The sequence below is a fragment of the Diachasma alloeum genome, unplaced genomic scaffold (genome assembly GCF_001412515.2).
Source record: "Diachasma alloeum isolate Michigan unplaced genomic scaffold, Dall2.0 Dall_scaffold_00628, whole genome shotgun sequence".
NCBI classification, from domain to species: domain Eukaryota; kingdom Metazoa; phylum Arthropoda; class Insecta; order Hymenoptera; family Braconidae; genus Diachasma; species Diachasma alloeum.
In genome coordinates, this window is record NW_021680760.1 from 37,868 (window position 1) to 49,706 (window position 11,839).

The 11,839-nt window shown below is 36.6% G+C and overlaps 1 protein-coding gene across 1 annotated transcript in view; it reads right to left on the bottom strand.

Annotated features, from left to right (window-relative positions):
- Positions 1–472: 472 nt before the first annotated feature.
- LOC107043800 (dnaJ homolog shv) overlaps positions 473–11,839 on the bottom strand; it is a gene marked incomplete at its 5' end in the record, with an annotated part of 39,584 nt that continues 28,217 nt past the window's right edge. Inside the window, 1 exon segment of the mRNA XM_015265448.2 lies at positions 473–784. Within this exon segment, the coding sequence (XP_015120934.1) occupies positions 765–784 (20 nt within the window).

Sequence of the window (11,839 nt, forward strand, 5' to 3'; positions counted from 1 at the left end):
GCAATACTTTGGTGCGGACTTGATGCAAGTGCACATGTTAATTGTGTAAAATTGATTGTGTATTTAAGTTGTGTGGAGATGAAGCATGTGTAATTTCAGTGATGTGTCAATCTCTCATGTGCGCAACTAGATGTGGACAAAGTTTCTGCACACATTGCCGCGTGTGGAGTTCAAAGCTGTGCTAGGCCCTCTTGTGGAGAAAAGGCGTGTGTTCAAACCGATATATACATTCATGCTCTGACACAACTTTTTTCTGGCCGTGGTCAATACTGCCATTTTTCCTAACGTCTCAAATGCGATTCTTGTCCTTCATTTTAGCCTTATGTTTCACACTCAGGATCACTTCTTGTCTAAGATTCGCATGCGCCCCCTCCCATAATCATCTTACGTAACGTATGAACAGGTCCCTAATAATTTTGTCAACAAAAATAAAAATTCAATATTTTTGCGCATAATTAAATGAAAACAGAAATGATTTGTCAATTTTTTATAAGAATCGTCATTAAATTTTTTTATTCATTTCAATGTGAATAATATATTGATGCAGGTGTTACATTCCCATTTCTAACAGAAAATTTATATAAAACCTCGGTGTCGTCCATTTCAGTCATAATTGCCATTAAACACAAGAAACAATGAAAATCACACCACAGTTTAATCAATCACGTGGCACACTTTATGTATTTTGTCCGTGAGCATCATTTACGATCCTTGAAAATTTATGAACTTCGCAGGCCATTGTATATCCTGTCTACTGAAGATTGTTACAGTAGTTCCTTGATGGCTAAAACAAATTGAATTAGATCAGTATTCATGAAATATCATCAATAGGTAATATAATCATCCCCGATTGACATGATAAATCCAATCATCTTTTTAATCCACCACTATAAAAACTTATTTAGTTTTGCTGGGATAATGGTGATTGAAATTGAAATAAATTAAATAATGAGTCGAAATAACAAAAACGACAGTAGGATTGCTAATAAAAAAAATAAAGAGAGCTGGCGTGAGTCTTAGAACATTGAGGAGTGTTCTACAACGAATAAAGTTGGCAGTGTCTTACAAACACGGTATATGGTAATTACCATAGACGCAAGGTAACGTTTACCATGTAAGGCTTTTTTTGTCATTGATCTATGGAAAGTACCATACGTCCATGATATTTTTTCCGTATCGCCTGTGATGCTTTACCGTAAATATAAGGTAAAGTCTACGGCGTATGGTAATTTTTTCCATGGGTCTATGGCCATTTCATAAATGTATGAAAGTGTGCCGTGGGTGATAGGTAATTTGTGCGATGCATGACTTTTGCTCATGAGCTGCTCAGAAATTCACTATCTCTCAATGAAATGTTGAACATTACATTCAAATTTAAGTCGCTCGGCTCCATTCAGCCCGGGAAAAAACGGCGGACGTGGAGAAGAAAATCGCGATGAACAGATAAGAAAAAAGTCGACAATTGAATTCAGTCAATGGTTATAATTAAATTCTATGCTGGAACGGTGGAACTATTCCGGGAATATATTGGACATGACTAGGTTTAGAAAGAAATATCGAAAGACTTTTTTATTGAGAACTGAGGCACGTGGAAAATCGAGAAAAACCATGAGCAAGGTGATAAAAGTCGACAAGATAATGGAGATGACGATCCCTCCAATCTGAGTGAATTTTCTTTGCGGAAGAGTGAGGTCAGATATTTCGTAAAATAATGCACAGTTCAGAATGAACGCGCAGATAGTCTTCATTCGCGTTCAGAATGGTCTAAAAACTTTGAAATTCCACCAGGAGAATTCAGGGGCGGTTTGTTCATGTTCCTTTTCCTCTAATGGTCCGTTTTGCAAACGGAACTTTAGCAAACGGTTCATTGAAATAACACATGGAGCCCTCTGGCGAAACGGATGATTGGGCAAATGGACCGTTTGCATTTTTTGCAAGCTTCGAAACTCACAATTCCATTGCCAAGTAATTTTCCTTATGTGCGCTTTCATATTTGATTATTATATATTTTACAAATAGTTATTGATTTAAACAGTAGTTCTCTTTATTATATATTTAAAGAAACGATTCTATTAAGAGTAGCTTCAATGAAAAAAATACACAAGTGAATGACTGTTGATTCTGGCTATTCATTACCCACCAAGCTTGGGCAAAGGTTAGTAAAGATGGTCTTCGTCCATCTTTGGTTCGAACCTGATAGCCAAGGCTCAAGATGCGCTATTGACTGAAGACTGGCTTAACCATCGGGTAAATTATGGTCCAAGCTTGTTTACCAATACTCGGCAAGTCGAGGTTGAGCCAAGCTTGGAACGGGTGTTGAAACTCGGGGATTCCTGCACGGGATGTACGACCGCAACTCGTTATGAACGTTATTATGAGCAGCCCCTTGACACTAAACTCAATGCCCCTATACTATATATACGCCTGTCCACACTAGTGAGGCCGTTTCTGACGGCCACTACGCGGTGCTGGATGATACCTGACTGATTCCCCCACTCCTCCCACTTCGCTGCTCCGTTTTGAATGAACCACTGGTACCATATGCATATAAAAAATAAAGGATAAAAGACTTATTTCATTGCAATAAAGTGAAGATAAAATAAGATCATTATGGCTACTTGTGTAGTCCCCGATTGCACATCAAGTTATTCCAATATAGTCCAATCCCAACAAATTCCATTTTTTCACCATTCCGAAGGCCTTATTGAATGAGTGGAAAGAAGCTACAAAATGTGAGAAGTTGTGCGTAGGCAGAGCTGTTTGCGAAAAACATTTTTTAACTGAACAAATTGTGTGGAAACGGGAACATGTGGATGCTAATGGGGTAGTCCACGGAGTGGTAAGTATGGCTAATGCATTCATTAATCAGCACGATTTTTTTATTATTCTTTTTCTTGGTAGACACATTTGAAAATTCCACGTTTGAAGCCCGGTACAATTCCATCAATTGTCCCATGGAATTCAGTAAGTCAGTGGAATAATCAAACATAGGAAAAATGTATTTTGAGCATTTGCTAACAGCAGATACGGTTCTACCTCCGAACTGTGTAAGAGAAATCCTTAGATGTGAAAATCTGGATGTACTCCACTTTTACACATTGAAAATAACTCTAAAGAAAAGAATTTTCAAGACAGTGGTATGGAAAGAAATGATAAGAATCAGTGACTTAGTAGCCCAAGTATACGTCCTTACACAACAAGTGCAGAAGAGATGTTTATCGAATAATTTAGAATGTATTCAGGATGGGGAAAGCTTACAAAAATTGATTGACGTTGCGGACAAGTTGGGAGTTTGTGGAGGCTCTCCATTACAAGCTGAGTTGGAGGAAACCACGTGTGAAGTTGTTAAGGATGTTAGTGATATCTGGTACCATAAGTCTTCTCGTTTGCTGATTAATTGAGATGATGGGGAGACAATTTGCTCTTTTTGTAAGCGCATAAAAAACTGTACGCCAAAAAGTTAAACGCCCTCTTGGTAAGCCAACAAAACGTATCCCCGTCATTGTATCGCCAAAGAGGAGACTGATGATATCAAAGATAAGAACAAAGCTTAATTCCTCCATGAAGTCGATTAATCGGGCCAAAAAGAGGATTGATAAGTGCAAAGAGAAGCTTAAAGCATGTCGTGATAAACTTGGAGCTTTCCAGGAATCAGACATCGATAAATACGAGAAAAACGGGAAGATATTGAAAAATCAGTCCACTGCCTTGAAAGAAATAATCGCTGCATCCAAGAGAAAAAGCTCAAAAGGCAGAAGGTATACAGAAGAATGGATTTTGTTGTGTCTGCTATTTTACATGCGCTCTCCAACTGGGTATAAATTCATTTATGAAACAGAGAAATGCTTCCACTACCTCACATTCATACGATTCGAAGATATCTATCGACCATTAAAGTCTCTTGTGGTTTTGATGACAAATTCTTTGCAGTACTCAAAACTGTCCTTGTAAAAAAAAATAGAGAGAAGCACGGGATAATCTTCCTAGATGAAATGGGCACACGTAAAAGTTTGGGAGTAAATTCCCAAAATCTTACGTATACTGGCCTAATGGATTTCGGTGAGGGCTCAGAAAAGGTTATAAATTTTAAAGAGCGAGCTGATCACGGGTTGGTGATTATGTATCAACCACTAGCAGGGGGTGCTGCTCAGCCGATCGCGGTTTTTGCTGCTAAATCATCTGTCAAGGGAGTAGTTCTTGCTCAGTTGATTGTGAAGGCAATTATTCTCCTAGAGCAAGCCGGAGTGAAGATTCACGGTGTTATAACAGACGGAGCAAGTACCCACAGGAGATTTTGGTCTGAAGTTGGAGTTTCTGGAAAAAACAGGACTCCAAAACTCCTTTCAACATCCTCTTGAGACGAATAGGAGTATCTGTCTTTTCAGATATACCACATCTGATAAAAACGATACGCAATCGTTTGTATAACAGGGGAATCCTCTCGGTGTGTCATGTTGATTACATTCTGGATTAAAAATAGTGAAGTTATCTCACGGACACCTCTAATATTCATTTCTTTCTTCAAGATTGACCCTGAGAAACTATTTAATTAAAGAGTGTGATTTTCCACATGTACTGACTGGGAAAATGAACTGGGAAGACCCGCTGGAGGTTTGTTTTACATTACTTGAGCTCGTTTTTCTTCTTCTCATCGTGGATCAAGTTCATTCATCTTATGATTTCCAGAATGGACGAGGTAGAATGAGATAAAACTTTGATTTATTTTTAATTCATGGAGTCAATATCCAAAACTAGATGGAGAAATGAAGCTACTTTCATTTTCACAACGGGGTGATGTTTATCTCATTTTACCTCTGCACTCATGATCTGCATGATTGCTTTTGAGTTCAATTGATTTTTGGCATGCTCTTTCTTTTTCTGTCAATTTCCTCACTCTAGAAATTCTTTGATGCGTTACGCGAAGCTAGTGGGAAGAACGATCACCCGTCGACGCCTAATTTCCTCCAGATCTACAAAATCCTCTCCTGTTACAGTGTTTTGAAGCCCCTTCCCTGAACTGGGAACTGTACTGTAACGAGATATGAATTTGTCGAGCCTCTCATTACTCTTGCTGAATTGAAAGTGATTTATAAAAATCCAACAGATAACAGCAAATCTAATGCCATCAAAGCTAAGCTTAATGAAGTTATTTTGCATGAAGACTGGGATTTCGAACAAGTGTTTGACCATGATTACAGTCAGCCTGAAATTGCGCTTCTCAATTTCTTGGTTATGAATTCTCTTGAATCTAACCGAAAAGTCGACTTGATACAAGGCGCTATCTACTACCTGAAACAAGCAGAATTTTGGCGTCAATCACTCCGTTTTTCGGTTTGATTCAAGCCGAAAATTGGTTAGAATCAAGCCGACGTCAACTTGAATCAGTATTTTTTTTGGGTGAAACTATGCGTGTTTAAGCTCAGGGTCCTCTATTTCTGAAATGGACAGAAGTCGACTTATCCCCTGTCTCTCTAGCAACCAAACTAAGACCTCGTCATCGTTGAGTGTATGTTCTCTCCTCATTGCAAACTCGCGAAAGTATTTCATATATTTCTTATATCGAGACGAAAATATTAATAATTTTCACTAATTTTATTTACACCTCTCTTTTCAAGTTATATGAAATATCTCATCTATAATTCAATTGATTAGATGAGGGCGATTATACGTTTCTTTTTTCATTCAATTGAAATCCAGCATCACATTTTCCTTTTTCCCCTTCTGGGTCACCCTCTGGGCTTTTCTCTGAACTTTCGATTTTGCTGTTTCATTTTCTTGCTTTTCTACTGAATGGAAAATCATTATTCTCATCAGTATTCCCAGCAATAAAAAAAAGTTGATAAACAAAAGTTGATCACAAAATTTTTTTTTTGTTTGAATTGCGTCAAACAGGCGTTTTTTGACTGTTTCATTTTGCCCCACTCTCCCCTATTCATGTCCAATATATTCCCGAAATAGTTTCACTGTTCCAGCACAGAATTTTATTTATGCCACTCATGCCTGAAACCGGCTGGATTACACACTCGACGCTTCGCGTCTCGTGTCTAATTCAGCCGGTTTCAGGCTTCGTGACATAAAATTTTGTTCAGTACTTGTTGGGAAATTTCGTCCTTAACGTGTGTGGTTACATCACTCGCCTTCGGCTCATGCTGTAAACCCCACACACGTTAAAGACGAAATTGCCCCGCACGTGCTGAAATATACTATTTAGGCATTGATTGGATTCAATTGTCGACTTTTTGCTTTCGAATGGAAGCATTGTAATCGTACTGTTTTCTCATTCTCTAAGTTTGGCGACCATGTCTGTCGGTGTCAATGTCCATCGCCACCTTTCCGGTGGTCAATTTTTGGAAAATTGAGTAATTAATTGGCTAAACTTATTCCAAAAAAATCTGAAATTTTGTCAGATTATAGACCTTAACAAGGATTAACTCTGTGCAAAAGCTCAGCCCGATTGATCAAATAGTTTTTGAGAAAAAGCTATTCATTTTTAAATCATTTTTCGCAAATATCTTCGAAGCCAGTCAACCGATTTCAATTTTCTTTTTTCAAAATATTCGTTTCGATATCTTCTACCCGAATCAATCAAAACGTATATACCCGTCCATACAAAGTTTTCGAGATATTTCCGTTTTTTTGTTTTTTCATAAAAATCATTGTAATCACTCTAGCTTGTGCAAAAATTGAGATATCAACTTGAAATTTGTACAGAATCTTCCTCTCATGATAACAATACTTCCTATTAAAAATGAGCTCAATCGCATAGTTAGTTTCCGAGATATTCGACTTTCTCTGAAAACCTTTTATGTGCAATAGCTTAAAAACTACACAACCGATTTTTTTTTTCAAAATATTTGTTTCGATGCCTTCTATCCGAATTAATCAAAACATATATACCCGTTCATACAAAGTTTTCGAGATATTTCCGTTTTTCTGTTTTTTCATAAAAATCCTTGTAATCACTCTAGCTTGTGCAAAAATTGAGATATCAACTTGAAATTTGTACAGAATCTTCCTCTCATGATAACAATACTTCCTATTAAAAATGAGCTCAATCGCATAGTTAGTTTCCGAGATATTCGACTTTCTCTGAAAACCTTTTATGTGCAATAGCTTAAAAACTACACAACCGATTTTTTTTTTCAAAATATTTGTTTCGATGCCTTCTATCCGAATTAATCAAAACATATATACCCGTTCATACAAAGTTTTCGAGATATTTCCGTTTTTCTGTTTTTTCATAAAAATCCTTGTAATCACTCTAGCTTGTGCAAAAATTGAGATATCAACTTGAAATTTGTACAGAATCTTCCTCTCAACAGCTTAAAAACTGTGCGACCGATTTCAATTTTTTTTATATTTGCTTCGATGCCTTCTATCCCATTCGGAAGCTTACTACCAATGGAATTGGTAGAAATGAAGGAAAGAAAAAGAGTTATAACACATAAAGTAACGGTCAGACGGCTTCGGCCAAAAAGCAATTTTCTTCTTCACGGCTGCCGTTTTTATCGGAGCTAAACGGAGCCGAGCGACTTAAATTTTAATGTAATGTTCAACATTTCATTGAGAGAGCGAATTTCTGAGCAGATGATAAGAAAAAGTCATGCATCGCAAAAATTACCTATCAGCCACGGCACACTTCCATACATTTATGAAATAGGGGTAGACTTTACCTTACATTTATGGTAAAGCACAACAGGTGACACGGGAAAAATACCATAGACGCATGGCGAAAACGGTAGACGTATGGTACTTTCCATAGATCCATGGCAAAAAAAGCCTTAGATACATAGTAAACGTTACCTTGGGCCTATGGTAATTACCATATACGATGTGTAGACACTGCCGAATATTTACAGCACTACTTATTTCAATGCTTGATTTGATACCTACAAAAATACTTCTCCTGGTACCTACGTAATTTTTCTCAGTCTCGATACAAGTATTATTTTGAAAATTAATTTACGTACGATCAGAAGAATTTTTCTGGGTATTAATGAAGTATTGAAATAAGCAACAATGCAAATCTTTATTTATGTAACGCAAAGAATGCTGAAATCAATTCGTCTTTGTCTATCGGTACTTGGTTCCATACTTGAATCGATATCCAGAATAATAATTTTGGTCGTACATGAATGAACTCAAGGATTGGTACCATGTTTATTGTTGTGTATTTATTCAAGTAATAAAATGAGTACTGATGCAAATATCGATTTAGATAACGCATTACGTGGAAGATTGACTTCGGTTTTCACTTTTGGAGATTCAATAAATTATATCGATGAATCATATCAAAACTTGCCCTCTATCATCTAGCGACATTGCCAATATCTACCTTCACATCACTAGTCTCTCTTCATAACCCGATGCGCCATTGTCACCTCCTGTACTCCCCTCTCTACCCACTCTGTCGCGGAAAAATACGCGCTCCCAATTCGTCATTATTAAACATTGACAATTTAAAAACTATTGAATTAATAATTTTTTTCGCATTTTTCCCACATTCAGGAGATTGAAATTCATTACTGGATGCGAGGTTTGTTTTCAAAATATTCGCTTCGATGCCTCCTATCTAAATCAATCCGGTTAAAAAATTCCCATCTTTTTGATAAAAAACTAAACAAGTGGGAAATTGCTCTTGTATTGTGTATAGTCTAGTTATTTTTGCTAATAAATTAGCAATATGCTTACGAATGGTTGTTTTGCACATCATTTCCTTCTATCATGTATAATTCATTGTTTATTTCCTTTTATTAAATTCAATACGATTTCCTTTTACCTAATTTTGTCAGATTTTCAACTTATTTGAATGTTACCACCATCATTATTCTTATTATCCCCTTTCTCCTATACCCTTTTTTACAGTTCTACCTCTTCCCTCAGTCCTTCGATAAAATGTTAATTGAAAAATTTTATTTACACATACTTGAATGAATTTGAAACATCACATTTGAAGAAACCATCAAAAAGCTCACTTTCAGTGAAATTCATGAAAAATTCACAATTTTCAACAATCATCATACAAATCAAATCAACCAATATAGCTATAGTAATCATCTTTTAACTTCGACTTGAGGCCCGGCTCCATTATGTGCCGAACGTTATCTTAATTGATTTTTTTGTTCGATTTTTATTTCGAAATTTCAACTCGATGCCCAGTCACCCAGAGACCCCTGAAAATTATGAATTTGATTTTTTTTAAAAGTACACTCTAAAAAAAGATAACTTCTGATAAGTAGGAAAACTACTTGTATTCAGTACCGAGGGGTTTCTGGAGAAAAGGTAATTTTTTTACTTGGTTCAAGTCGAAAATCGACTGAATACAAGTTTTATGCTCCAAGTACAATTGGTACTGGTGACAAGTACCAACTGTACTCATCATCAGTACTAAAAGTACGTGTACTGAGTACCGAGCTGTACTTCTCAAAAGTAGAAAAAATACTCGAGACAAGTAGTAATAGCACTCAAATCCAGTACTAATGGATTTTCGCGGAATATTACAGTAAAATTTATCATACACTAGAGATCGCTGAAAAACGAAGAATTAATGCAAATAAAATTATTGTTTATTGTTCATTTGCCCCTCAAACGCTTGAAAATTGAAATGTAGTCCAATGTAATAAATTCTCGAGCTACAGAGATTTTTTTTTCAAAATTTTTCAAAAGATGTGTAGAATAACAATTACCAATTAATTTTTCCAAATTTAATTTCCAAATAGTCCTTTTTTTAATAACAAAAAATGTAATATTTATGCGAAATAGCCAGTAAAATGATCCTCAAAATGATTGTTATATTTTTTATTGAAAAAAAAATTGAAGTATTAATCTTTTGAGCTATCTTGTATAAAAATTGCAATTTCGTTATGCGACAAAGAATAAAATTGCCTATTTAGAAGTCGAATTCAAAAAAATTATCTCGTAATTGTTATTCTACACATCTGTTTAAAAATTTTGAAGAAAAAATACGTCCGTAGGTCAAAAATTGAGTACACTGTGCTATTTTTCTTCATTTTCAAGGTCTTGGGGGCAAATCAACAAGAAATAATCGTTTTTTTCCCCACTTATTCTTCGTCTTTCAACATATATAAATAAGCGATCATCAATGTGTAATAAATCTTACTGCAATATCTAGCGATTTTGAAACTCATCGTAACCTCCCGTTGATGAAATTTGTTAATTGTCATCTGAGAATGATAATGATAATGAGAATGAGAATGATAATTAATGATATGAAATTCCTCAACAAAATAACCGACCAAAAGTACTGGAATCAAGTCATAAAAGTACTCGCGAGAAGTAGAAAAATTACTTGCTCCAAGCATCAAAAGTACTTGTGAGAAGTAAGAAAAATACTGACAGGAAGTAATAAAAGTACTTCCTCCTAGTACTTTTCCTACTTGCTTAGAAAATATTGTACTTCACCCTAGGACATGAAAAGTACTTGGGACAAGTAGTTTCCCGACTTTTCACAAGAAAACTACTCCCAAGTAGAATTCAGTACTAGTGAGTAGTAACTTTTTTTTAGAGTGTAAAAAAAAAATCTGCACATTTTGAAAGAGCGTTTTTAATTAACCCTCTTAAACTGGCGTTCGGTGCCCACCCGAGTCCACTGTCTCGGTGAGCAACGCGCCGCCCTTGTTGCGGTTAGTGCGGTGTTGCCGCACTAGAGCCTTATACGTGAATAAAAATCTACATTGCACACATTTTTCTCAAATTAAACACCATTTATGCTCTAAAAAAAATAAAAAATAAAAATACATTCGCGTTTTTTATGAGACACCAAACACGGCACGTGATAGAGATGTTGACGTTCCTAGTATGTCTGAACTGAAACGAACGACGTGGCAACAGCGCGGCTAAAAGACGACCACACGAATCCACTAGTTCCGGGCGGCGAGGCGCCGCTTTTCCGTACCAGTCTCACTAAATTGTTATTTTTTATGGTATTCATGGGGTTTTCAAGGGATAGGAATCTTACCAGTCCATTCTAGAGAGTTTGAACTAGGCATTGTCATTTTTTAAAATTTTTTCATACATAATTTTGCATGCAACAAGAAAAAATCGAGAAAAGGCGGTGCTTTACTCATTGAGCCAGTTCAGGAAGGTTAATATTGAGGAATGATTTGAACAGAGGAGATATGAATAACGTATAATTATCGTGGCAAATGGCGGCCTGTCAGTCACCACCATGGGGGGAGAAAAGACGAAATAATAAATTCTTTGGCACAGTGTAATCAGACGATTGTACGAAAAGAAGTTGTTCGAAAAATTGTCTAATATTTTTAAGAATTTTTTTATCACACTTTTACGATGAACTACTAATCACTTACACCAATCTCCTCGATTGAAAATTGTACTATCAACTGTCACTTTTGGCGGGGACGCAAAAAAAGCGCGATTTTCCGGTTTTCAATTCCCGACAAAAGTGACAGCTGAACGTCAGTACAATTATAAATAGAGGAGATTGACGTCAGTAATTAGTATTTTTTTTTATTTTTGGTTCCATATGTATACCCTCTCGGGTTTTTACATTTTGTTCCCTTCCCTATCTGCGTTATCATGGGCCGACTTACTTTATCCCCAACTGCACCCCATTCGGGATTGGACTACCAGGGAAACCATGGAAAACCTTAGTCGTGCAGCCGGCCGATAATGCAGGGATTCCACTGTGTCCATTGGTTACACTGGCTCAATGGGCACAGTGGTTCTTTACATTCGTGCCTAGCGACTGTAGTCCCACGCGGTTAGGTGTGCCTAAGCGGACACCCATCCAAGTACTGGGCAGACTGAACGCTGCTTAGCTTGGATAACCGCCGGAGCCACACACTCCCCGCGTGAC